This window comes from Panulirus ornatus, chromosome 23, assembly GCF_036320965.1.
Source record: "Panulirus ornatus isolate Po-2019 chromosome 23, ASM3632096v1, whole genome shotgun sequence".
NCBI classification, from domain to species: domain Eukaryota; kingdom Metazoa; phylum Arthropoda; class Malacostraca; order Decapoda; family Palinuridae; genus Panulirus; species Panulirus ornatus.
This window is the reverse complement of record NC_092246.1, coordinates 19,914,029-19,941,013: the sequence shown is the minus strand read 5'-3', so window position 1 is coordinate 19,941,013 and position 26,985 is coordinate 19,914,029. Positions and strand designations below refer to the sequence as shown.

The window sequence follows — 26,985 nt, the reverse complement described above, 5'->3', positions numbered from 1 at the left end:
AAACAGACGAAAGAAATGGCCCAACCCACCCCCATACACATGTATATACATACACGTATATATATATATATATATATATATATATATATATATATATATATATATATATACATTTCCATGGCTGCATTCGCTCTCGACTTTAACGTCAAGCATCTAAAATAGAATTTGTCAAACTCTTACCTTCATCTTACGCGTTCACTTGCTGTATACATAAGAGATAAGACAAGATGGGCCGAAATACACCGCTGGGAGCAGCTGAGGAAGGTAAATACTGGAATATTTTTTGGGTTCTTGGCGAGCGTCCACAATGATGGCGTCACGTGACCTGCATGCATCCTAGTGGGTACAATGCAGAGGTTTACTTTACTCAATGATTCGTTTCCTCTCGCACACCAGTAATACGCCTTGCAATATATATATACATATATATATATATATATATATATATATATATATATATATATATATGTACTTGATTGCAGTCTCTCGCGTTAGCGAGGTCAGGCTAGGAACATACAAAAATAACGCTGCAGTTCCTCACATCGATGTTCTAGCAGTCATGTGTAATGCATCGAAACCACTGCTCCCTATCCCCACACACACACAACCAGGCCCCACAGACCTTTACAAGGTCTCCCCTGGGGTACATACGTCTTACTTCGTTGTCATTTTGTAAGTTTCTTAAGTTTTTTTTCGGGGAAGTTGGTAAGGTGGGGGGGAATGGGTCCCCCCAAACTGGCTCAAGATCGTGGTCTGAAAGATGAAGGAAGTGTTGGAGGAGGGAAGGTCAAGGAATTTGATAAGGGGAGGTCAAGGAACACCAGAATGTTAGAGGAAGTCGTAGTGGACTAGGACGTTAGCAAGGACTCGTGGAGGATCCATAATGTTAATTGGGGTTGTGGAAGACCCAGAATGTTGATAGGGGAGTCGTCTTATATGTTGGGTGATATGTAGGATGAAGAAGGGGGTCCTGTAGGATGATGAAGCATCAGGGAGGATGTGGAAGCCTCCTAAAGGATATTGATGGGCAATGGAAGGATTCTGTTGAGGGGTTGCTTTGTGGTCGAAATCATTAACATGGTCAACAAGGATAGTCAGGGATCAGTTCAACGTTGAAGTTTCTGTTGCAGACAACCTTCGATCACCGAACAGGTCAAGACGAGACACACACACTTTGAAAACAAACTTTATTTCCAGTCACAATACAAGTGTTGATTAAAAACCTACCAATAACCAAAGTTATACATTCTGTAGTACAAAAATACCCAGCAACTAAAATCTCCATGGTATTTCACTTGTCTAACACAATCATTCATTTCTCATTTTCATTCGGTGGATCAGGTACATACATCCTCAAAGCTCATACACACATTATATACTTCATTATAACTTCATTATATACTTCATTATATCTCTCAAGTGAAATACCAGTAGTATTAAAAGCATTTAGCATCATTTACCCTCAAAAAGAAATCGTCTTAAAATTTCAATAGACACGAGTATTATTTCAATCAATAAAACACATTCAAGCTTGCTTGAATAATATATAAAACTAAGTTTTGCTTCATACAAGAGTCAGCTAAATGTGCCAGAGGTTTTGATATTCCAGGATTCAAAAAAAAAAAAAAGAAAAGGAAAAAAACTGACAACACAACACTCTTCCATTAATGAGTAAGCCAATCCAATATTAAAATATAACTTATGCCCAACCTGCTCCTCACACACCTACCACAATGATCCAGTTCTTTCAAACATGACAGTGGCAGCCAGCCTCTCGCATCACACGTTGAGGGAGCCATCGGTGTACTGGTCTGGAGACTGAGTCTCTATCGCCTGTGGGTACTGGGATGGTTTCCCGGAAGAGGCGCTGATGTAGCCGCTCCCACCTTGTCTCTTCCAGCGTCGGCCCACGACCCAGGCCGCAGTCACTGCCGCTACCAGGGCGATGATTCCAATTGTCACGAAGGTCGGGGTCATCCAGTCCTTGGAGGTGGCTGCTGAGGCGGGAGGGGGAGAGAGATATGACCCAGATCAGAAAGGTACACTGGCTACCAACTGCGACTAACATGACACAGAAATACTCCCAGAAACACACACACACACTCTACGACACGATCATAAAAAGGGGTTTGTGCAATCAGTTTTCAAGCTCTGTTGAGCAGACAGTAACATACTATGAATGTTCTTCTTCCTACGTGATCGCCCTAGCCTGTGTTAGTAAGGGAATGCCAGGAAACAATGGAAGAAACTGCCTCATTCACCCCATCTACTCCTAAAGCCACTGTGCACAATGCATCAAAATCAGAGGCCACCCCCGAACTATTCACGACATGACCCACACATCAATACAAACTCCCACTACAGTACTATACTCAGTGTACGTCCAGAAGCATAGGCCAACACATACTTCACAACACCGAGAGAAAAGCTAGGTTTGTGAACACTTAAAGAAAATGGATCATATCAGATCCATTTTTGAGACCCTTCCCACTTGAGAACCTGTAGTTTTAAAGGTGTACTGCAACCCTGTCAACCCTCTACACATGCTGGTAGAACTAGCGACCCGTTCCTCAACACAAGCTCATGAAATGATCCAGAGAAGAAACGTTACAAGGAAGAACCTAACCTTGACAGAGCTGCGTGGAAACAAATTGACCTGAAATTCCCATCAGATGGACCTACAACAATCTGCAAGATAAAACCATTTCATCAGACCCATTCTTCAGTCTGAGACGACAATGCATACTTCAAGCGCTTTTCACGGCAATATATTTTTTCCTCAAGACATTCATGTATCCAGTCACCAGAGGAGATAAGAAACAGACGAGGTCAACCTGGCTGTCAACACAACTTGGTAAATCTTACGCCATAATCTGTTGCTCAAAGACCTTATGCTAGTTATGTTCCCCCACTATCCCTCTCCTCTCTCCCTCATCCCTCTCTTGGATTCCCACTTCTCCCTCTCTCTCTCTCCTCCTTTCAACCCTTCACCCCTCCCTCCCTCTCCTACAATCCTTCCACCTTCCTTCAATCATGTTACCTTCCTCTCTCTCTCTCTCTCTCTCTCTCTCTCTCTCTCTCTCTCTCTCTCTCTCTCTCTCGAAGGCTTCCCTCCTTCCTTCTCTTCTCCTCCTCCTCCTTTCCCCTTCCCGAAAATAGGAGTATAAACAGGGGAGTTGAGAGGTTGTGGGAGGATTACGACAATGGTTGGGGTGGAATGATCACTCTGGGATGGGATGGATCACACAATGCTTCCAGAACGAAGAAAAAAAAAATGGTTTTGCTTTGTATACAAATGGAACAGGCAAGCAAGCACAGATGGACTGCTGGCATTCCATCACATTCTATCCACAAAGATACGATCTCGCCTCGTCACACACACAACAGTTTGCAACACTTAACTCGCACAACTCATTATTCGCAACACTAGATCACCCTGCGGTGAGCGCTATGCACTACCCCTGCCTTTTGGCAAACTGGTAGGAGCAGTAGATAGATGTAGCCGGTAGGAACATTTAGGCAGGAGCAATAGGTGGAAATACTGGGTAGAGGGAGTAAGAATACTAAATTGGGGCATTAGGTAGAAGTAATGGGTAAGAACATTAGGTAGGAACATCTGGTAGACACAATTAGGTACACGTAGCCACTAGGAACATCTGGTAGACACAATTAGGTACACGTAGCCACTAGGAACATCTGGTAGACACAATTAGGTACACGTAGCCACTAGGAACATCTGGTAGACACAGTTAGGTACACGTAGCCACTAGGAACATCTGGTAGACACAATTAGGTACACGTAGCCACTAGGAACATCTGGTAGACACAATTAGGTACAAGTAGCCACTAGGAACATCTGGTAGACACAATTAGGTACACGTAGCCACTAGGAACATCTGGTAGACACAGTTAGGTACACGTAGCCACTAGGAACATCTGGTAGACACAATTAGATACACGTAGCCACTAGGAACAAAAGGTAGAAACTTCGGGGAACTCTGCGCTAGATTTGCGCTCTACCAGAGGCCTGTTAAGGGTGAGGCACTACAGGCTAAGAAGAGGCACTGGAGTTCCACCAGATATGGAGACACTTCCCCCCCCGTAGCCACCATCCTCTTGAGGTAAAGGGCATCCTCTTCTCCTTTCCTTCGTTTCAATTCATCTTCCCTCCCCCTTCCTTTCCGCCCCCATCCTTCTCTCCCAATCTCCTAACCCCCCTTTCCCACCTCTTCCCCCTGCCCCCTTTCCTAATCACCACCACAACCCCTTACCATCGTCAGCCTCACCATCCAGCGACCCGTGACCGGCAGCATCAGCACCATCTTCTTCTTCCTCGGCACTGGGTGTGGTGGTGGAGTCGTCGCACGACGTAGGGTGGCCCTCCATGTCGACGAACTCGATCTCGCAGGTGCACGGCGTCACGCGGCAGATGACATCCTCCTGGTCTACGCAGGTGGTGTTCATGCAGGCAGACTCGGACACAAGGCACACGTGGGTGGGGTCTTCTGGGCACGGCACCACATCTGACGAGAGGAAGGTGGTAATTACTCACATATCACAGCGGAGGCAGGAGGTCCTACGGAAATCTGAAGGAACCACGTAGCTACTCCATCGTCTGAAGGAACCACGTAGCTACTCCATCGTCTGAAGGAACCACGTAGCTACTCTAACGTCTGAAGGAACCACGTGGTTACTCCAACGTCTGAAGGAACCACGTAGCTACTCCATCGTCTGAAGGAACCACGTAGCCACTCCATCGTCTGAAGGAACCACGTAGCCACTCCATCGTCTGAAGGAAGCAAGGATTTACCTCTTCGTGTGAGGGAGGCAAGGATCTACTTCATTAACACACAAAATCATGGGGTTACCTTGTTGTCGAAGAAAAGCACAACACGTCTTCACGGTATAAGACAAAAAGGGGCTATATTGTCATATGGTGAGAATGAAGGACTGTCACATATGAGGTACATGGATCCTTTCTAATTATCCGAGAGAAGGAGCAGGGGGTACTCCACATTGATGGGAACATGCCTTTGATTTTCAAAAGAGATAGGAAGTATGTTTGAGGAAAGGAACCTGGATGTTTTGGTTCTGAGTGAAACGAAGCTCAAGGGTAAAGGGGAAGAGTGGTTTGGAGTAAAGTCAGGGGTTAGTGAGAGGACAAGAGCAAGGGAAGGAGTAGCACTACTCCTGAAACAGGAGTGGTGGGAGTATGTGATACAGTGTAAGAAAGTAAATTCTAGATTGATACGGGTAAAACTGAAAGTTGATGAAGAGAGATGGGTGATTATTGGTGCATATGCACCTGGGCATGAGAAGAAAGATCATGAGAGGCAAGTGTTTTGAGAGCAGCTGAATGAGTGTGTTAGTGGTTTTTTTGCACAAGACAGGATTATAGTGATGGGTGATTTGAATGCAAAGGTGAGTAATGTGGCAGTTGAGGGAATAATTGGTATACATGGGGTGTTCAGTGTTGTAAATGGAAATGGTGAAGAGCTTGTAGATTTATGTGCTGAAAAAGGACTGGCGATTGGGAATACCTAGTTTAAAAAGCGAGATATACATAAGTATACGTATGTAAGTAGGAGAGATGGCCAGAGAGCGTTATTGGATTAAGCGTTAATTGATAGGCGCGTGAATGAGAGACTTTTGGATGTTAATGTGCTGAGAGGTGCAACTGGAGGGATATCTGATCATTACCTTGTGGAGGCGAAGGTGAAGATTTGTAGGGGTTTTCAGAAAAAAAGAGAATGCTTGGGTGAAGAGAGTGGTGAGAGTAAGTGAGCTTGAGAAGGAGACTTGTGTGAGGAAGTACCAGGAGAGACTGAGTACAGAATGGAAAAAGGTGAGAACAAAGGAGGTAAGGGGAGTGGGGGAGGAATGGGATATATTGAGGGAAGCAGTGATGGCTTGCGCAAAAGATGCTTGTGGCATGAGAAGCGTGGGAGGTGGGTTGATTAGAAAGGGTAGTGAGTGGTGGGATGAAGAAGTAAGATTATCAGTGAAAGAGAAGAGAGAAGCATTTGGACGATTTTTGCAGGGAAAAAATGCAAATGACTGGGAGATGTATAAAAGAAAGAGGCAGGAGGTCAAGAGAAAGGTGCAAGAGGTGAAAAAGAGGGCAAATGAGAGTTGGGGTGAGAGAGTATCATTAAATTTTAGGGAGAATAAAAAGATGTTTTGGAAGGAGGTAAATAAAGTGCGTAAGACAAGGGAGCAAATGGGAACTTCAGTGAAGGGCGCAAATGGGGAGGTGATAACAAGTAGTGGTGATGTGAGAAGGAGATGGAGTGAGTATTTTGAAGGTTTGTTGAATGTGTTTGATGATAGAGTGGCAGATATAGGGTGTTTTGGTCGAGGTGGTGTGCAGAGTGAGAGGGTTAGGGAAAATGATTTGGTAAACAGAGAAGAGGTAGCAAAAGCTTTGCGGAAGATGAAAGCCGGCAAGGCAGCAGGTTTGGATGGTATTGCAGTGGAATTTATTAAAAAAGGGGGTGACTGTATAGTTGACTGGTTGGTAAGGTTATTTGATGTATGTATGATTCATGGTGAGGTGCCTGAGGATTGGCGGAATGTTTGCATAGCGCCATTGTACAAAGGCAAAGGGGATAAGAGTGAGTGCTCAAATTACAGAGGTATAAGTTTGTTGAGTATTCCTGGTAAATTATATGGGAGGGTATTGACTGAGAGGGTGAAGGCATGTACAGAGCATCAGATTGGGGAAGAGCAGTGTGGTTTCAGAAGTGATAGAGGATGTGTGGATCAGGTGTATGCTTTGAAGAATGTATGAGAAATACTTGTATGTAGCATTTATGGATCTGGAGAAGGCATATGATAGAGTTGATAGAGATGCTCTGTGGAAGGTATTAAGAATATATGGTGTGGGAGGCAAGTTGTTAGAAGCAGTGAAAAGTTTTTATAGAGGACGTAAGGCATGTGTACGTGTAGAAAGCGAGGAAAGTGATTGGTTCTCAGTGAATGTAGGTTTGCGGCAGGGGTGTGTGATGTCTCCATGGTTGTTTAATTTGTTTATGGATGGGGTTGTTAGGGAGGTGAATGCAAGAGTTTTGGAAAGAGGGGCAAGTATGCAGTCTGTTGTGGATGAGAGAGCTTGGGAAGCGAGTCAGTTGTTGTTCGCTGATGATACAGCGCTGGTGGCTGATTAATGTGAGAAACTGCAGAAGCTGGTGACTGAGTTTGGTAAAGTGTGTGAAATAAGAAAGTTAAGAGTAAATGTGAATAAGAGCAAGGCTATTAGGTACAGTAGGGTTGTGGGTCAAGTCAATTGGGAGGTAAGTTTGAATGGAGAAAAACTGGAGGAATTAAGTGTTTTCGATATCTGGGAGTGGATCTGGCAGCGGATGGAACAATGGAAGCAGAAGTGAATCATAGGGTGGGGGAGGGGGCGAAAATTCTGGGAGCCTTGAAGAATGTTTGGAAGTCGAGAACATTATCTCGGAAAGCAAAAATGGGTATGTTTGAAGGAATAGTGGTTCCAACAATGTTGTATGGTTGCGAGGCGTGGGCTATGGATAGAGTTGTGCGCAGGAGGATGGATGTGCTGGAAATGAGATGTTTGAGGACAATGTGTGGTGTAAGCTGGTCTGATCGAGTAAGTAATGTAAGGGTAAGAGAGATGTGTGGAAATAAAAAGAGTGTGGTTGAGAGAGCAGAAGAGGGTGTTTTGAAATGGTTTGGTCACATGGAGAGAATGAGTGAGGAAAGATGGACCAAGAGGATATATGTGTCAGAGGTGGAGGGAACGAGAAGTGGGAGACCAAACTGGAGGTGGAAAGATGGAGTGAAAAAGATTTTGAGTGATCGGGGCCTGAACATGCAGGAGGGTGAAAGACGTGCAAGGAATAGAGTGAATTGGAACGATGTGTTATACCAGGGTCGACGTGCTGTCAATGGATTGAACCAGGGCATGTGAAGCGTCTGAGGTAAACCATGGAAAGTTGTGTGGGGCCTGGATGTGGAAAGGGAGCTGTGGTTTCGGTGCATTATTACATGACAGCTAGAGACTGAATGTGAACGAATGGGGCCTTTTGTTGTCTTTTCCTAGCGCTACCTCGCACACGTGAGGGGGAGGGGTTGTTATTCCATGTGTGGCGAGGTGGTGATGGGAATAAATAAAGGCAGACTATGAATTATGTACATGTGTATATATGTACATGTCTGTGTGTATATATATGTGTATACATTGAGATGTATAGGTATGTATATTTGCGTGTGTGGACGTGTATGTATATACATGTGTATGTGGGTGGGTTGGGCCATTCTTTCGTCTGTTTCCTTGCGCTTCTTCGCTAACGCGGGAGACAGCGACAAAGTAAAATAAAAATAAATAATTCTTTTTTTCTTTTTCTACAAGAACAGGCAACATGCACCTGGGCACGCAGCTTCGCAGTGTTGCTTGGTAAGGAAGTTGTTATCGTTTCCAAAGCAGCCTCCATAAATAAACTCTTGGCAGGTGGCCGAAGAAACATCGTAGTACCAACTGGGTATGTATGCACGACACACCCCTGTGTCGCTCTCCTGCTCACACCGGGGAACTGTGGAAAGCAGGAGTCGTCAATAGTGTGGTGCCGGGAGACGGTGAGAGCTTATCGCCTGCACTGGAAAATGAGATGCAAGAAATAATGGTCCTGTAACGTGGTATGGGAAGCGTGTGTGTGTGTGTGTTGCAGTCGGAGTGACGTGCTGGAGGTCAAAATGAGGTGCCAGGTGGTTTGATCGACTAAGGAGAGAGAGAGAGAGAGAGAGAGAGAGAGAGAGAGAGAGAGAGAGAGAGAGAGAGAGAGAGAGAGAGAGAGAGAGAGAGAGAGAGAGAGAGAGAGCTCATAAAAACACTGTGGTTGAGGGACCAGAACATGTGCCGAAATTTGGACATGTTAGAATGAACGAGAAAAGGTCGACAAAGAGGAATTTATGCGTGTCAGAAGTAGAGGGAACATGGAGAACGTGGAGACCAAATTGGTTGATGGAGAGAAAAAGATATCGAGCGATCGGGGCCTGAACATGCAGAGGGTGAAAGGCGTGCATGGGATAGAGCGAATCGGAACAATGTGGTATACAGGGATCAACGTGCTGTCAATGGACTGAACCAGGGCATTTGAAACGTCTGGGGTAAATCATGTACAGGTATGCTGGGCCTGGATGTGGAGAGAAGAGGCGTGGTTTCGGGGCATTACACATGTCAGCTAGAGAACGTATGCAGAAGAGCGCTTTCTTCATCCACCGCCTATTCCTCCCTCATGAGTCATCCACAGCCCATTTCCTCCTGCATGAGGCACCTACTGTCTATTCGTACATGAGCCATGCACCGTCTATCCCTTTGCCACAGCCCACACCTCCTCCCTCATACATAGGACACAGCCCACCCCTCCTCCCTCATACGTAGGACATAACCCACCCCTCCTCCCTCATACGTAGGACATAACCCACCCCTCCTCCCTCATACGTAGGACATACCCCACCCCTCCTCCCTCATACGTAGGACATACCCCACCCCTCCTCCCTCATACGGAGGACATAACCCACCCCTCCTCCCTCATACGTAGGACACAGCCCACCCCTCCTCCCTCATACGTAGAGCACAGCCCACCCCTCCTCCCTCATACGTAGAGCACAGCCCACCCCTCCTCCCTCATACGTAGAGCACAGCCCACCCCTCCTCCCTCATACGTAGAACACAGCCCACCCCTCCTCCCTCATACGTAGGACACAGCCCACCCCTCCTCCCTCATACGTAGGACACAGCCCACCCCTCCTCCCTCATACGTAGGACACAGCCCACCCCTCCTCCCTCATACGTAGGACACAGCCCACCCCTCCTCCCTCATACGTAGGACACAGCCCACCCCTCCTCCCTCATACGTAGGACACAGCCCACCCCTCCTCCCTCATACGTAGGACATAACCCACCCCTCCTCCCTCATACGTAGGACACAGCCCACCCCTCCTCCCTCATCGTAGGACACAGCCCACCCCTCCTCCCTCATACGTAGGACACAGCCCACCCCTCCTCCCTCATACGTAAGACACAGCCCACCCCTCCTCCCTCATACGTAGGACAGCCCACCCCTCCTCCCTCATACGTAGAGCACAGCCCACCCCTCCTCCCTCATACGTAGAGCACAGCCCACCCCTCCTCCCTCATACGTAGAGCACAGCCCACCCCTCCTCCCTCATACGTAGAGCACAGCCCACCCCTCCTCCCTCATACGTAGAGCACAGCCCACCCCTTCTCCCTCATACGTAGAGCACAGCCCACCCCTCCTTCCTCATACGTAGGACACAGCCCACCCCTCCTTCCTCATACGTAGGACACAGCCCACCCCTCCTCCCTCATACGTAGGACACAGCCCACCCCTCCTCCCTCATACGTAGGACACAGCCCACCCCTCCTCCCTCATACGTAGGACACAGCCCACCCCTCCTCCCTCATACGTAGAGCACAGCCCACCCCTCCTCCCTCATACGTAGGACACAGCCCACCCCTCCTCCCTCATACGTAGGACACAGCCCACCCCTCCTCCTCATACGTAGGACACAGCCCACCCCTCCTCCCTCATACGTAGGACACAGCCCACCCCTCCTCCCTCATACGTAGGACACAGCCCACCCCTCCTCCCTCATACGTAGGACACAGCCCACCCCTCCTCCCTCATACGTAGGACACAGCCCACCCCTCCTCCCTCATACGTAGGACACAGCCCACCCCTCCTCCCTCATACGTAGAGCACAGCCCACCCCTCCTTCCATCATGTTTGCCACTTATATTCTTCCTGGTTGCCAGTCCTTTCCACTGTGTCCCCCTCTGCTAGCGTCCCCTCCCCTTCCTACAGCCTCCCTTCTCATGAGATCCCTGCTACCTACGTCCACCCTCGCCCCCCGTTAAAGGCCTCCAAATGCCCCCCCACCCCACTCCAATATGCTTCACAGTACCTCCAAAAGCTCCGTCGATTTTCTTGACTGGTTCGTCAACATCCGAACGATGGCGCGGCTCCTCGGTGCCCGGGTCGGTCAAGTCCTCTGTCAGCTCTTGGCCTCCGGCAGCTTCCGGGGCTGCTTCCTCCTCCTCCACACCTCCTCCTCCTGCTGCCTGCGTCTCCTCCTCCTCCACCTCATCGTCGACAGGGCCACCAACATCCTGATCGCCGACAATCATTCTCTCAGGGAGGTCCCCAGCCAAGCGTCCATCGTCCACCCCTTGGTCGTCATGGGCGTCCGTTATTTCAGCATCGTCCGGGACTTGAGGGAAGCTGGAGTCTTCCCCTTGAGAGAACGTCAGCTGCTGTAATTCGTCGTCCCCCTCCGTCGACGCCTGAACGACGCTGGTCGACACCGCCGCCACCAACACCTGCAAACATGGTAGATAATTCAGTCCTCAGTCATCCTCTTCAAAAAAAAAGATAAATAAATAAAAAATAAATAAATAAATAAAAAAAATAAATAAATAGATTAATTAAAAAATCCCCACTAAATATAAAAAATCAAATTAAAAATCCCCACTAAGTATAAAAAATGAAATTAAAAATCCCCACTAAATATATAAAACATTAAAAATCCCCACTAGATATAAAAAAAAATGAAATTAAAAATCCTCACTAAATATAAACAATTAAATTAAAAATCCCCACTAAATATGAAGAAATTAAATTAAAAATCCCACTAAATATGAAAAAAATTAAATTAAAAACCCCACTAATAAAAAATAAATAAAAAATCCCCACTAAATATAAAAAAAATTAAAAATCCCCACTAAATATAAAAATAAAAAAAATCCCAATAGATATAAAAAAAATTAAATAAAAAATCCCCACTAAATAAAAAAAATAATCGATCGAAAGAACACATTGATACCAGAAATTCTACCCGATGAATAATATGATGGTTTTGATCTTCAGAAGACATTCGAACTGAACTCCAAATCTCATCTAAGTCACAGTCATCTTCCCTAATGAACACCGCAGTGGTCGAAAATTACTGCAATGTATTTCATCAGATGTTTGCTTCAAAAATTAACTCGAAGGGAAAAAAGTAATAAATTTCATGTGAACAAGGAAAATATGGAGTAAACATTCTGCAATCTCCTTGACCCTCCAATCTTTCCAAATATTTACTTGTGATGCAATTAACAGAGGAAGGGGAAAAATAATGGTAATTGAATTTGCTGTTGGCCGCCATAAGATGCTAAAAAAAAAAAAATCTCTATGACTGCAGCAACTTTAATTCAATAGGGCAAGTAAACTGACAAAAAATAAATAAAAAACATGTAAAGAAATGACAACATTGGTGTACAGAAAATAAATAAAATGCAGACTTAAACCAATCGACCTTGTATATCTCCTAACACGGGGATCCGCTCACAAAACCTAACACACTTATTTCTCCCAGTGATCATATTCATATTCGACTCCGATACTCATATTTCTGGCAGTTGTCATCCCTGAAAACTTAATTAAAAAAAAATTGAACAATGGCAGGTGCTATTCCCCAGTAACCTCCCCCAAATTTCCACAAAGGAAAAAAAATTCTTTTCAAACATTAGAAAGGTCTCGAACTCGACTCTTGCAGACCAGCAAACTAAAAATGAATACTGTATGGGAAGTAATGACCAAGATCAACATTACTACACCGGACAGCGACATCCCAATTACTTTCCTTTCATAATTTAATAAAGTTGAAAAATATAAATGTATTTAGTCCCCGCTAAATTACTGTATGAAAACGTTACAGTCATTCGAAGAAAACGAGTTATCTTACATGGGAGACAAAAACATACAAATAAAAAAACTAGATGCCAAATTTTCAGCGATTATGGTCATTATGATCAACAATAAGTCATGAGAACAGGTTTATACTAATAATTAAGAAAAGGACATAAAGTATAAGTCATGGTGGGATCTCGCTAGAGGCGCTGAACCTGTTTCTTAGTTCCCAGCTGTGGTTACTGTCCACACCGGTAGTGGCTCTGGCTGGACCAGCCCTGTGGTCCTAGACTTGTAGTTCCCGTCCACACTGTTCATGGCTCTTCTCCAGTGTTGTATTGACCAAGCTTGTATATATGCCAAATATATCAACCCTCCCGTCATGTAGTCTACTGTTTATACAATAGTTCAAGGATCATCGTAATCCACCGTGAGCTCTTCGACCGCCACGACCCACCGCAGCAGCAAGGTGGCTGGTTTACCCACCACGACCCACAGTAGGTAGCTGGTTCACCCACCACGACCCACCACTACCCATGGCAGCGCCGAATATTCTCGCCGACCCCATTCATCATGAAAGGCGAAAGCAATGTCGTATATAAACCTTGAACATTCTCAGTGCCATCAAGTAATATAACCGGGCCCAGGCGTTAGACCTGCTTTAATAAACTGGATATAAAATGAGAATGAAGAGAAAAGTAGCATGGGGGGCAATGGTTAATTCATTCATGTGAAAGACGCATCTTCGTCAACGTCACAAAATGCAATCCTGAGAACTGAATGACATGAATTGGACGATCATGGACATCCACACACTAACACTAAACCAAAAACTTCTTAACATATATCTAACTTCTCCTCCAGATGTTTTGTCACATCCCCTGAAGCTGCAATTCACGGAAAAAAAAAGAAAGTTTACTGTCACAATCGCCCAGCCATGTAGAGAGGTGTGGCCGCTCTCCAAGTCTCATTAACGCCCTTAAATAAAGACACATGGGTCTAGCCCAATAGGTATCATGTCGAACAACAGATCGTGTGGGAATTTCATGTTGCCTAACAGCAAACAGCTTGGGAATATCATGGTAAACACGAGAGCAATACTGTAGTGGCGTCCCGACGAACGATGATTGTGGTTCTGGAAGCCGGTTATGGAAATGAACATAAGACTTCCACTGTGAACTACGCCATTACTGATATAGCATTATGACCCCACGAAGGAACGGAATGATTTAACTTCCGAAATTCTGAAATAAAATCTGGCAACTAATTGTGTAGCTCAAAATTTTTTCTTTTAGAACATTACCAAGTTTGAACCAAGCAGATGGAACACTAGGTTAGAATTAAACATCTGAAATACGAGGTTAGAATTATAGAATTTAGCAGATGAGATACGAGGTTAGAATGATAGAATTTAGCAGATGAAATACGAGGTTAGAATTATAGAATTTAGCAGATAAAATACGAGGTTAGAATGATAGAATTTAGGTTAGAATTACAGAATTTAACATGAAATACGACGTTAGAATTGAAGGGATGATATTTCCATCGTCCATCTGGAAAGGCAAGAGAAAACCAGCATACATGACAACGTAACTCGTCCATGAAGAGAAAATGAAATGCCAAACAGCGTGGGAACCATGGGTAGTCTGACCTAACGGAACACCAAGGGGGGAAAAAAAGAGAGTTTCGTAAAAGCCAGACCTAACGACAAAATAAGTATGAAAACATCGAGATCAGAGCTCATGCACTCATGAAAAAGACAGAGAAACGAGAAACATACAATGCCAACGGTGAAATGGTGAACGAAAATGAGAGAGACAAGGGCATGAATCCCTCCCCAAGGAGAGAACGCTCTAGTCATTAATGCAAACACGTGCAACTCTTTTATCTCTATTGATGCCCAGGAACCCGCTGATTTTGCTCCGTGTATCTACAGCCTCGTACCAAATGCTATAAATAAGTTATATGCCACACGAAAACTTTGTTAGTCGACCGGAAAACCTTCCCACTTCATAAATGGTGTGTGACTGAAACACGACCGAGAGAGGGAGATCAGGTTTCAGATGGCCTCCTAAACTCTAACCACTAGTTTTTATATTCTGGCGAAACAGGAAAGAGAGGCTCCGCCAGGGCGCCGCCACGGTCTCTCGGTTAATGATGATTCACTACAAGAAACGTCACGTGACAGGCTAAACAATGGGGACTCCCAGGAATCACCGAGTGTAAAATAAATTTAGACAACGGATACCCTCCGTCCTCGAGCATATATGCCAGAGGTCACCATCGACTAGAATGCAGGACTCGTCTAATTAACTGGAGATATATATGTGATAATTAAACTCGACTTTGACCTCCTACATGTGTGCTTTATCAGCTATCACACCAGTAATGGTCACAAACTTTTTTTAATGTATAATTTTAAACAAAACTTATATATACGTGAGTGTGTGTATGTGTGTGTTAAAGTGCATATACCCGTTAGCATAATCCTTGGAAAAAGCAAACAAGACAATTAAATCTTTTCTCAACTACACACGGGGAGTGTGGTCTGTGTCACGAGGGCTGTGTGGCACCGTTTGGAGGAGACCGCGAGGCTGTGGGACTGGTGTGGACCTGACATGAGTCACATACCCGTACTTGGATGAACCCAGCGAACACGAGCTACACCGAGAAAGTAACACCTTGAATTTCTGGAATGAGGACCCACGATCGACCACGATCACTGAGCTGGTCAACGAATGCCTGAGGGACGTGACGATACTAACTTCATAAAAGCGAGTTTAAGAGGATTATGAGCCAAATACATACCAGGGTTGGTTGATTAAGAGGGTTCAAGGCCAGAATGGTCGTTATGATTAACAGGTTCACAGAAATCTGTTATGAAATTAGACCAGTTGTCTCTGAGGTACCCCAGAAATTAGGTCAGATTAGACTATGAAGATTATGTCAGGATGTAAAACAATCGAGAAAATATATTAGAAAGCAAAATTAGACTTTGTAAACTGTGGCACACCTTTCTTCTTTTTTAATATCAATACCTAACACAGATATGTCAAATGGTTACGTTCGTTAACAGACGAAAGTTAAAGATAGGTATAATAATAATAATAATAATAATAATAATAATAAGATGGCTTACTAACAGAAAATGACTTGGTGTCACTATGACCTTTCCTTTCAAATCTGTTTCTGTACACAGAATCAGGGAGAGATCACGTACCGAAGATAAAGAAATACAATTTCGCTACGTGCGTCACTGAAGTTCGGCGAAGGAAGTCGACTTCAGAAACCGGAACGACCAACTGGAGACAGATCCAGCAAGGCTGTGCAGGACATACACGAAGTTACTGAAGGAAGAACATGGACTTACCACACCTTGTTACTGGGTGTTTCGGAGGTAGTTAGACATGGACGAAATTCCCTGAAGAACGTTAACAAGCGCAGGAAAACACTAACTGACACGAAAGGAAAAAGGTGATGGACGAAGTATTTTACAACCTAGTGATGTGGAACGTAATGTAGCTGTGTGGAAGAAAGTAGCGGAGTCAGCATCATAAGACAAACTCGTATCCCACACTGAACTGGACGATTTGCATACATCAACATGGATTCATGTCAGACGAGATGTAGGTTAATAACAACCTGCTTGACGCCTGGAAATTAGCGGCAGTTATATGATAGAACCAACAATCTATGTTATGATAAATCATTTTATGCTGTTCCCCACATATAGTCGACGTACCAAAAGCATATGGCATTCAGGGCAACGTACTGAACCGGACTGAAAGCTTTCTAAGTAACAGTAAAATAAAAAAGAAAAATAAGATTAGGGTTCAGCAGACACTGAAGTGCCCCAAGGATCCTTTTTGGGGACCCATTCCGTTCCCAGTATATGTAAATGACATTCATGGGGTTATAAAACTCAAAAGGATGCACATCATACGAGGAACTTAAAAAATTAATATAACGATTACACATGGAAATAAGAGAACACAACATAATGTTGAAGGGAGACACTCCACTGAGAAGGAACAGAATTGAGATCTGTAAGGAAATCCTTTTAGCCACGTAGAAAATTATTCTTTATGATAAAGCTGTGCTCAAGTTTGGTTACTATTTTAAACACTATTTGCTAGACTGGGGTAAATACTGTGCAAGGCTTATACAAACTCGTTAACACAACGTAAATACGGAGCTAAGCTTATAAAAACTCACTGGCACTTGAGTATAAATCTAATTTAGCATTTCTCTAGCGACGTCGAAAGGATCCAGGTCATACATTTTTTTGATAAATGGTAACCAGTTACTCGTGCCAATTCCTTTGGGGAATTCATTGACATTTCCTAAAGTTACAAAAAAATAGTTTTCTTGGTTTTTTTTTGTTTCATTAATTCCCCTAAAATGTCATTTAATTTAATAGAGAGTTGTTCTTGGTAGGTAATTCGCCCAGAAATACTGACAGGCCATATTAATAGACTTTAAGCTCGGCGTCTCATATTTGTAAGAAATTCCTCACATCTAACCCCACATTTCGTCGCCCTAATCAATTATCCTACGAAGTTGCCCCAAAAAATATATATGGATTAATAAAGTAACAAGAAGAGAACATGGATACTTTGGTTACGACGCCGGGGGAAGAGATCTCATAAAAGTATCACTAAAAATGCGACTTCATTTGCATGACTGACCTACACCTCACCCACCATTCCTGCTCCCATGTCATGTGACACGCAGTCACTGATGAACGCGACTTCAAACAAGTTAATTGTGGTTAGCAATAATTATATAAGGAATATCACTGTCAGTTCGCCCTCAACATTCTTTTTCTTCATACATCAAACACCTCTTTGAATGCTTAATCATTATCCCCCCCTTAATTACATCAATCCCGGAGAAACACGAGGAAGAACCACACCTTCCCATACGTGCCCGATATTTTCCTGGTCATAATTTTCAGCTGGGAAATCAAATGGCCACATACGAAAATAACACGGCATATTCCCCCATTTCCCCCCACACACAAACCGCCATTTTCCTGGGATATTCATCAAGGACAGCCTCCTGTTGTTATGAATACTGATGAGGGCTAAGCCCATCTACTCAGGTAAATATAGTGACGATTGGAGAACGTTATTCGTGGCACTTGAATACACGAATGGATTCTACACCCCACCCCCCAAACCCGCTGAAGTTACCGATGATTACAGCTGTACTCATGACCAATGCCCAGGTGAACCTCATATTTGGTCTCGACATCCTTATAACCCCTCCACGTAACGGGGTACGAAAATACCCCATGACACACAAAAAAACATCTTACCACGAGAATCAGCTGGCGTGGGGACACCATCACAATGCGCGGGCTGAGCACACACACCGCACACGATCACTGTACACGAACAGGAAGCTTAAAGTGTAATGAAAATGTATGGAGGCAATGTTTCCAGGGATATACGGTTTCCTTCATCCACCTCAGCACGCAATTCACAGGCGACTGAAGGCTAACGGGCACCTAAGGTCAGAGTGGACCCGTTCGACCCTCTGGCTCTGGCTTCCGTACCGTATATCCAAGTTTCACCTGAAACAAGACTGTTTTCTCGGTAATTAACGGCTGAGACGTATAGTTTACACGATCATAATATGGAAATTATGTAATAACGCTAGAAAGAACGAGAACTGAAGGCAGCGACCCAAATCTTAGACTTTGAACCCATGTCGCGAGAGCGTCGTTGGCTGATGACGTAACATTACCGCGTTCGTTTTGAAGAGACGTAAACAGCCCACCAAGCGGCTGACTAGATATCATAAATATTCGTTAGTTTTAAAGACAACTGAACTCAAAAATAAGATTTGGACAACAAGGATCATAAAATGACAATAATGCAATGCTCTCACCACCAAGCCAAAGAATGACTGATGAGTACATTTGTGTAATGATGCATAAAAAAAAAAAAACGGGTACTGTCGCCCACGAAGAAGGCGACCAAATTGATCGCGTCTTTACACGTTTTAATGCTTGCTTGTGGTAGTGGGCATTTAGCCTCTGTCCACAGTATTGGGAATCAATAACCTCTTTCCACAGTAGGGGGGAAGGGAGTTCTACAATAAGTTGGTGTGACTGATTACTGTTCAGTATTGGGCGAATATTTCACACAACTGGGCTCCATACATAAAATAAATATGTAATTAAGTGGTAGTTTTACACAACTGAGACATTAGATGTGTATGTGTGTTACAATTACCCTTTTGTACGTTATGAAAAGAGTTCTACACTTCGGGCCACCAATTTTGGAACTACAAATGAAAAGATTTTGCCACACACACGGGGCTAGAGCGTTGCGCTTACCGCAGAATAAAAAATATACGAGTGAGAGTCATACCAATTATATGTCGAGCGTCTGGTGTAAGATGGTGATTGGGTGTTGAAGGATTGAACCCCATCTTCAAAACGGTTCTAATGATGCAGAAACAAAAGAGAAGAGACACCCTTGGCCAAGTAAGGAGAGCTGGACTTACATTCATCCATTCAGATATTACCAGGAAAACATTGAAACACCGCCATGGTATACGAGTTGACACAAGTTGCCAACTAGTCGTTTAATTTAAACTACCAGTGCGAACGACCTAAGGCTACCCTCCCTACTTGACAGCCAAGATAAAAGAGAGATTTTTTTGTTACTCTTAAATTTATAATTCTTTTTATTATCAGCGTACACTTAAAATTATCATTGATAAAAATGGCCAATTTGGAGACCTGGCAACTATGCACAGTCGTAGGAGACTACAATATCACCAAAATATTTTTTTCCGGATCAATAATTTTGTAGTAGTTATTCGTATAGGAGATAACCTTCGATAATCGCAGGAATAAATAATCGTCGATAATCGGATAGAGTGAATTGGAACGATATGGTATACCGGGGTCGACGTGCTGTCAGTGGACTGAAGCGTCTGGGGTAAACCATGCAAAGTTTTGTGGGGCCTGGATGTGGAAAGGGAGCTGTGGTTTCGGTGCATTATACATAACAGTTAGAGACTGAGTGTGAACGAATGTGGCCTTTGTTATCTTTTCCTAGCACTACCTCGCGGGGGGAGGAGGGGAGGATGCTATTTCATGTGTGACTGGATGGTGACGAGAATAAATAAAGGCAGCAAGAATATGTACATGTGTATATATGTATATGTCTATGTATATGTATGTATACGTTGAAGTGTATAGGAATGTATATGTGCGTGTGTGGAAGGTGTATGTATGTATATGCGTGTGTATGTGGGTGAGTTGAGCCATTCTTTCGTTTGTTTCCTTGCGCTACCTCGCTAACGCGGGAGACAGCGACAAAGTATACTATATATATATATATATATATATATATATATATATATATATATATATATATATATATATATATATATATTTGACAACCTTCACCAGTGCTTGCAAACAACAGTGAGGCTCTCTGTTGCCGGTACTTTTGACCCTTTAAGCACCAATTAGCGTCTCGTCAGGTCAAATCAGGTCAGGTCAGGTCACAGGTTCCCGTCATCGCTTCTGGCCATCGTCGGGTGGTGGTCTCTGAGCCAACACCAGGCCAGACAGACCCACTGACTCGCAGGCGAGGGAGGGAGGGAGGGAAGAAATCTTTCCCAGGAACTTGTGGGGCTTTCCCTCCCAGTAATCTCCCCACCAACCTCCTCCCCCAGTCACCCTCCCCCACCAACATTCAGCCTAGGCCACGCCTCCAAACCACGCCCCCCTCGTCCCATGTAACCACCCCTCCTTCTCCTCCCTACCCCCTCAAGCCCCGCTTTCCGTAATCTCCCCACCACCCCAGCCTCTCTCTCTCTCTCTCTCTCTCTCTCTCTCTCTCTCTCTCTCTCTCTCTCTCTCTCTCTCTCTCTCCCCAGTTACCCTCCCCAACCATTTACCCTCCCACTCCAATAGCCAGCCCAGGCCACGCCCCCAGAACACGCCCCTTCAACCCTTCACCCCCCTCTTCCTCCTTCCCACCACCACCTCCTCACCCCCCCAGATGTCTGGGGAGATGGTGACTCACTCCCTCAGCTCCCGTGTGTACCAGTCCTGGTGACCAGGCCAGGAGCCCCCGTGGGCCCCGTCTGGGGCACCTGGTGACCAGACTAGAGGCCCCTCGGGGGACCAAGTCTGGGGCACCTGGTGACCAGGCCAGGGGCCCACGAGGGTCCCGTCTGGGGCTCCTGGTGATAAGACCAGCGCCCCCCCCCCCAGGGGCCCACGCCTGGGGCACCTGGCGATCAGGCTAGGGACCCCCGGGGACCCACGTCACGGGCACCTGGTGACACGGTACAAGTACCAGCCCCCCCCACCCCCACCCCGCCTGGAGGAGGTAATATTGATGGCTGAAGACCCTCAACTCCCCCCCCCCCCCCGCCTCCTCCCGCAGACCACCCCTCCAATCACCCAGACCTGTTCCCCCGGTACGCCGACCGTCACGGGCCACACCTCTCATGTGTGGCCAGGAGTGTCATATGTGGCCACAGCTGTCAGGTATGGTCATATGTGGCCACAGCTGTCAGGTATGGTCATATGTGACTACACCTGTCAAGTATCATGAGACCTATCATGTGACCACACCTGTCAAGTATCATGAGACCTATCATGTGGCCACACCTGTCATGTGTGGCCAAGGGTGTCATACATGTGTCAAACCTTTTCATGTATGGCCAGGGCTTTTATATGGGGCCCACACCTGTCATATGTGGCCAGGCCTGTCGTGTGTGGCCACACCTGTCATATGTGGCCAAGTGGAGGGTGGAGGTGTGGTCGAGCAGGTTGTTTCTGTCCGTCGCTCCATCACCCACGATTGACTGTGAAGGGATACGAACGAGGGTGGCCCAACTGACGCCTTTGGCTGGGTGTTGACCAGGTGGGGGATGGGAAAGGTCTGAGAGGGACGGTTAAAGTGGCCACACAGCTGACAGCTGAAGGGTACGACGATGCGTCATACAGGTCCATGGAATTGTGCCAATACAGGAGAGTAACTTGGTAACACAAGACCTGATGGTCTATGACGAGGTTATCTGCTGAAGGACAGTACATGGGAAGGACAGATGACACAAGACCTGATGGTCTATGACGAGGTTATCTGCTGAAGGACAGTACATGGGAAGGACAGATAACACAAGACCTGATGGTCTACGACGAGGTCATCTGCTGCAGCAGGACTTTAATAACATCCCAAATTCCTCGCCCGTATTGATAGAAACGTCATAGAAATACAGAAGAGCTTTCAATGTAGCAGTGGCGCCTTCTCTACATGCGTACCCTAGGCTTACAAGGCGCGAGTGGAGAAGGAAGCAGTAGATCTACCACGGGGAAAAATTCGCCCGTGTGTACTGGCGGACGAGAGGCGTTTCTCCCAGATCTTCGGGTGGAGAATAGGGCCGTTCCCCCCGTCCCTGGACGCCACGCCCATCCCACCCACTCCTCCCCCGGCACACGACTCTTGGCCCCTCCCCCACGAAGGCACTGGCTCCTCCCCTACCGTGGCACTCCGCCTCCTCCCCCGCCGCGGGCGACTCAGGCGTCCATCGTCTCGCTCGCAGCAGGAGACGTCTCCCCCGCCTGTTTATTTTGACCTCCGTGGTGACCCGAGGTGACCCGGCGGCAGCTCTGACCCCACCCTCCCGGAAAGTACATGCAGGAGGAACACCTCCCCGCGCTCCAGACCAGGGCATGCCTCGCGAACACGCCCCAAAGCAGTGAGACCTGCCCTCATGCTGACGGCACTCGTGATCAGTGACCGTCTCCCACGGCAGCGTATCAAACCCCGAGCGAGGTCGCCCCCCTTTCTTCACCGCCAGGTTGAGGCGGAGGAGCTAACGATCGTGTCCCCTCAGGTCAATCAGTAGCGTACGTTTGTGAAGCGTGAGACATTAGGCTTTTCGCGCCAGCTGGGCGAACGCAAGGCGAGGTCGTCCTCAAACCCCAGCCCCAAGGCGCGTCTGCGTTGCCGGGTCCAGCCACTTCAGAAAATGTGAACGTGCTAGAAGGCAACTGCAGCGGGTAGAAGATGTCAACTCCACGACCAGTGAAGTCCACAGGTCAGGAGGAGGTGAGGCCCCTCTGATCCTACGAGTTGTGTGCTGGGTAGGGTCGTGAGTGTGATCAGAGCCAAGCCAGAGGTAGTATGGGACCAGCCCACACTGAAGCCCCTAGAGATACTACCATACTCAGGAGGTAAGACGAGCCAGGAGCCTCGCCACCTGCAGGTGAACGTATACTAAGACACAGCGGACGTGAGTGTAGCACCAGTGCGACACGGTAGACGGAGTTGGTTCGTCTGGGAGACACGGCCATATGGACGACAAAATGTTAGAGGGCGGAGGAGGAGGAGGAGGGGGCGCAGCCGGGGGCTTCCCCGACGCCCACCTGAGGGGCCTGCGGGCGGGCGTGGGCGTCAGCATGGGCGGCTACTCCATCAACGGCCTCCTGACCCCAACCTCCCAGGGCGGCGACCAGAGCCCAGGGCTACTCCACAACCTGACGCCCATAAAGTACGGTGAGTCCTGAGAGAGAGAGAGAGAGAGAGAGAGAGAGAGAGAGAGAGAGAGAGAGAGAGAGAGAGAGAGAGAGAGAGAGAGAGAGAGAGAGCCTTGATTGAGGGATTTAAGATCACTGTAGACGAAGATGTTTCAGTACTTCATTTGCTGTTTTGCTCCACTTGAGAAACAAAACAAAAAAAAAATTCTTCTATCATTTCTTGATATGAAAAAAAGACCCGGTTTGATCAGGGATTTGTGGGAATTGTCGCCGACCAGCTTCCACTTCTACGCTGGTCTGCGTAGCCCGATTAAGAGGGGGGAAAAATAGTAGCATTTTATAGTAAAAGTAAAAATACCAGAACGCGCTGACACCGCGGTATATGTACAACCACACCATAATCATGGAGCGTAACGCACGCCAACATATCTGAACGAATCATGAACATTTCACGTGGGTCCAGCGGCCAAAATCACTGCTGGGTAATGTGTTGATGGAGTGAAGGGTATCGGTGACCGGATGACGGAGTCTGTACATCCCAGATGTAATGTTTGAAAACGGATGCTTCTACGACTGAAAGGCAATCATGCTATTGTATTTTCCTACGAAAGGTACTGTAGTGGACGGCTGGTCTAGTAATGGAGAACAGAAGGTACTGTAGTGGACGGAGGGTATTGTAGCGGAAGACGGGTATTGTAGGGGAGAGAGAGAGAGAGAGAGAGAGAGAGAGAGAGAGAGAGAGAGAGTCAAGTACTGTACGTGACGGCAGGTAATGTAGTAGACGGAGGGTACTGTAGTGGATGTCAGGTATCGTCGTAGACGACAGCGGCTATTGTATTAGACGGGAGATACTGAAGCGGACTGTACCAGACGGACAGATAATGTAGCTCATGAAGTCATGAAATGTGTAGGGATATGGGAGGGAGACAGAACCAAGCACGGAGGCACGGAAGGACATGACACGCAAACAACAACTGATCTTACCAATACATATGGTCATTCTCAGCTCACTACGTCGGTCGCAAGGCAGGTACGTAGTGTTTACAATCCCTCCAGCGCTCACCACTGCACTAATAACTCTTCCCAGGACTATCCACAACCCTGGGTCTTCTTCACATTATTCACAAAATTTTTTTTCGAAATAGCTGTTTTCGCACAGTCCGTCACGCCCATATCTGCCACATATTGGTTTCCACGTCATCTCAACGTCACCAGAAGCCATGTTGTCACGTCTATATGTAGGTTAAACCCTTCACTAAAACTCAATACATACACTTTTATTTCCCCAGCACAGAGTTAAGAGCTAAACAAAGCACAGCTCACTATGCGAGACCGTAAAATATGTCACGCTGCAACACAGCTTCTCAAGCCTAGCCACTCCAAGCCTCGCACAAGCACACATTTTTTTTTCCCCCTTCCTTCCTTCCTTCACATTTTCACAGGAGGAGCCCTCCTGATGGCCGAGTTGTGAGAGGAGTTATAAAGGAGTCTGGGTTTTCCGCGGCGGTGGTGACCGTGTCTTATATACGGAGCAAGGCAGACTAAATCGTTTACCCTAACTCAATGACCGCTATTAGGCTAACTTGGTTACCGCCCGGCTGCCCGGTCTGTATTCGACGCCGCCGCCGACGCTAACGCCCGCGCCACCTTCGTGCACATTTCACCCTTTTATCATAACCTTGAAGCTCTTGCTAGAACCCCATACCCCAAAATGGATCATGGGGGGGTTTTTGTTTATAATCGTGAAAGCCTCGGATTACCGCCACCTTTAGGATGAAAACTCTTCAGACCATTCTTACGGAAGCGCCTTTGTCTACGAAAATCACGTTCAATGTTAGGATCAGATTCTTTTACACCTTCTTTATCTACTCACTTGTATACTACCCGAATAGAAAACACTTCAGTTAATACTGTGAGGCTAAAACTTCCTTCCTCGAAAGATACATTTTCCAAGTAATTAATGTCATCGAATTAACACATTATACGAGTTGTATTTATATTACAATACACACTAACACACACACATGCGTCTCAATAAATGTATGGAAGTTTATGTAGCGTTCAGATGTCAGTAGAAAAGCTTATAGATAAGTCTTTAAGGTGATATCAACAGATAAATATGGTAACATCATGTGGTGCCCCGTAGCGCATGCATTTCAAATCCATCCAGACTAATACGAAATATCCTGTGGCTAAATAACACTGAAAAAGAATTCGTAATTGTGTCCATATAAAAGATCCAGTGGTTGAGCCTTTTCAAAGTTCCTTTTACGAGCAGATAATCGTTATTTTGAGTCAACATTGCTGACCTTTGTCTAATATTAATTTGACTAAGATATCAAAGAGATACAGGGAAATTCAAGCAGCAACAGATAACTGGGTTGCTTCGAGACTGCGATCGTAAATCATTCAATACATCAACAATCCTGTGGAAGGCAAAATACTTTGTCTCATTCGAGATAAAACGTTTTTGCTCACGAGACTGTATCTATTGTTAGAGCTGTATGTAGTCAGTCACTCCATTCAATCAACTAAGAGTAAGGGTGATTGCCCTAGTCTTAGAATGATAATTCCTACTTAGAATCTCGTTCGCTCTTTTCAATGTTGCTTTGCTCGGCTTACTTTAGTTTCTGGTCACCAGAGATTACTACGCTCAAGTCTTTTTCCCACTTACCTTAATAAGGAAAAAGAGAATTCATATAATACCTTACATATTTTTGTTTTTACTAACGATATATGATATTTTGCACTTATCGATATCAAAATTCAATTGCCATTTATGAGAGCCATGTTCATCAGTCTGCCTCTATTAGGCTAGAGCTACAGACGTTCATCTGTTGATTTACTTCCCATTTTAGCGTCATGCGCGAAGTCTATCATCTTTGAGCAGCGCATTATATTATTAATATGCGAGAAAGGGAACCGGTCCAAACACTAGTCCCTGTGGCACACCACCTGTTACTTGGATTCTGAGTAGAAAGACTATGAATTTGAGTTACAACTTCACTCGTGAGTTACAACTTCACTCGTGAGTTACAACTTCACTCACGAATTACAACTTCACTCGCGAGTTACAGCTTCACTCGTGAGTTACAGCTTCACTCACCTTGACAGCCTAGCTAGGATGCTACTCCCTAATGATATCTAAGACTGTATGCAACGCTAACCACGGAAACAATTAAGCGTCAGCATACAGCTTGCCAGTGTACGTCACCCTTGCCAGTGTACGTCACCACGGGAACTATAATTTCCCAAAAAAAAGAAATAAGTTTCGAACTTAAGTCTCTATCGGACATGAAGATTGAAAGAGGCCACTTACATACCTTGGCGGCAGCACCGTGACTGCTGTTCATACGACTCTCCCGTGCTTGCAACTTGCATTTTGCTGTGATGTGTTGCAAATACGTGGCCACGTAGTAACTGTATCAGTTTGGGATTCCCATTCTTCAACGTGGCGGGGAAGAAGTTACTTTGCCATAAGCGAGATCACAACTCAAGTCTTCCTTGTTTACCAAGTGTCTCGTCTTATAACGGGGTCACTATTCACATAACTACTCTCATTATTCCGTTCCCAATTTTAAGATAAGGATTGGGTAACTCTAATAGGCTGTAAACATCACTTAAACACACAATCTCAAGACATTTCCAGCTCGTTACAATGGTACGTGGACTTCTGCACTTGAAAAACGTTCTTAAGAAGATAATTACATTGCTAGAATTACTTTTACTATATTTACATAAGTATTACGT

General features: G+C 45.7%; 2 protein-coding genes across 5 annotated transcripts in view; one reads left to right on the top strand and one right to left on the bottom strand.

Annotated features, from left to right (window-relative positions):
• Positions 1-1,172: 1,172 nt before the first annotated feature.
• On the bottom strand, positions 1,173-18,232 carry LOC139756871 (uncharacterized). 4 transcript variants are annotated; one of them, XM_071676721.1, is made up of 5 exons: positions 18,037-18,225; positions 10,951-11,365; positions 8,391-8,555; positions 4,272-4,523; positions 1,173-1,994 (listed from the first exon to the last, which is right to left on the bottom strand). In XM_071676721.1, exons 1-5 carry the CDS (start codon positions 18,064-18,066, stop codon positions 1,780-1,782), a joined length of 1,077 nt encoding a protein of 358 aa, XP_071532822.1. In that variant the 5' UTR covers positions 18,067-18,225; the 3' UTR covers positions 1,173-1,779. The 4 variants fall into 4 exon arrangements, with proteins under 4 accessions (XP_071532822.1, XP_071532821.1, XP_071532824.1 ...); XM_071676720.1 differs by having other exon boundaries at positions 1,173-1,997; positions 18,037-18,223; XM_071676723.1 differs by lacking the exon at positions 8,391-8,555 and having other exon boundaries at positions 18,037-18,232.
• A 4,060-nt stretch (positions 18,233-22,292) lies between these two features.
• LOC139756870 (uncharacterized) overlaps positions 22,293-26,985 on the top strand; it is a 19,360-nt gene continuing 14,667 nt past the window's right edge. Inside the window, exon 1 of the mRNA XM_071676719.1 lies at positions 22,293-23,254. Within this exon, the coding sequence (XP_071532820.1) occupies positions 23,053-23,254 (202 nt within the window). The 5' untranslated portion in view covers positions 22,293-23,052. The remainder of the gene's footprint in view (positions 23,255-26,985) is intronic.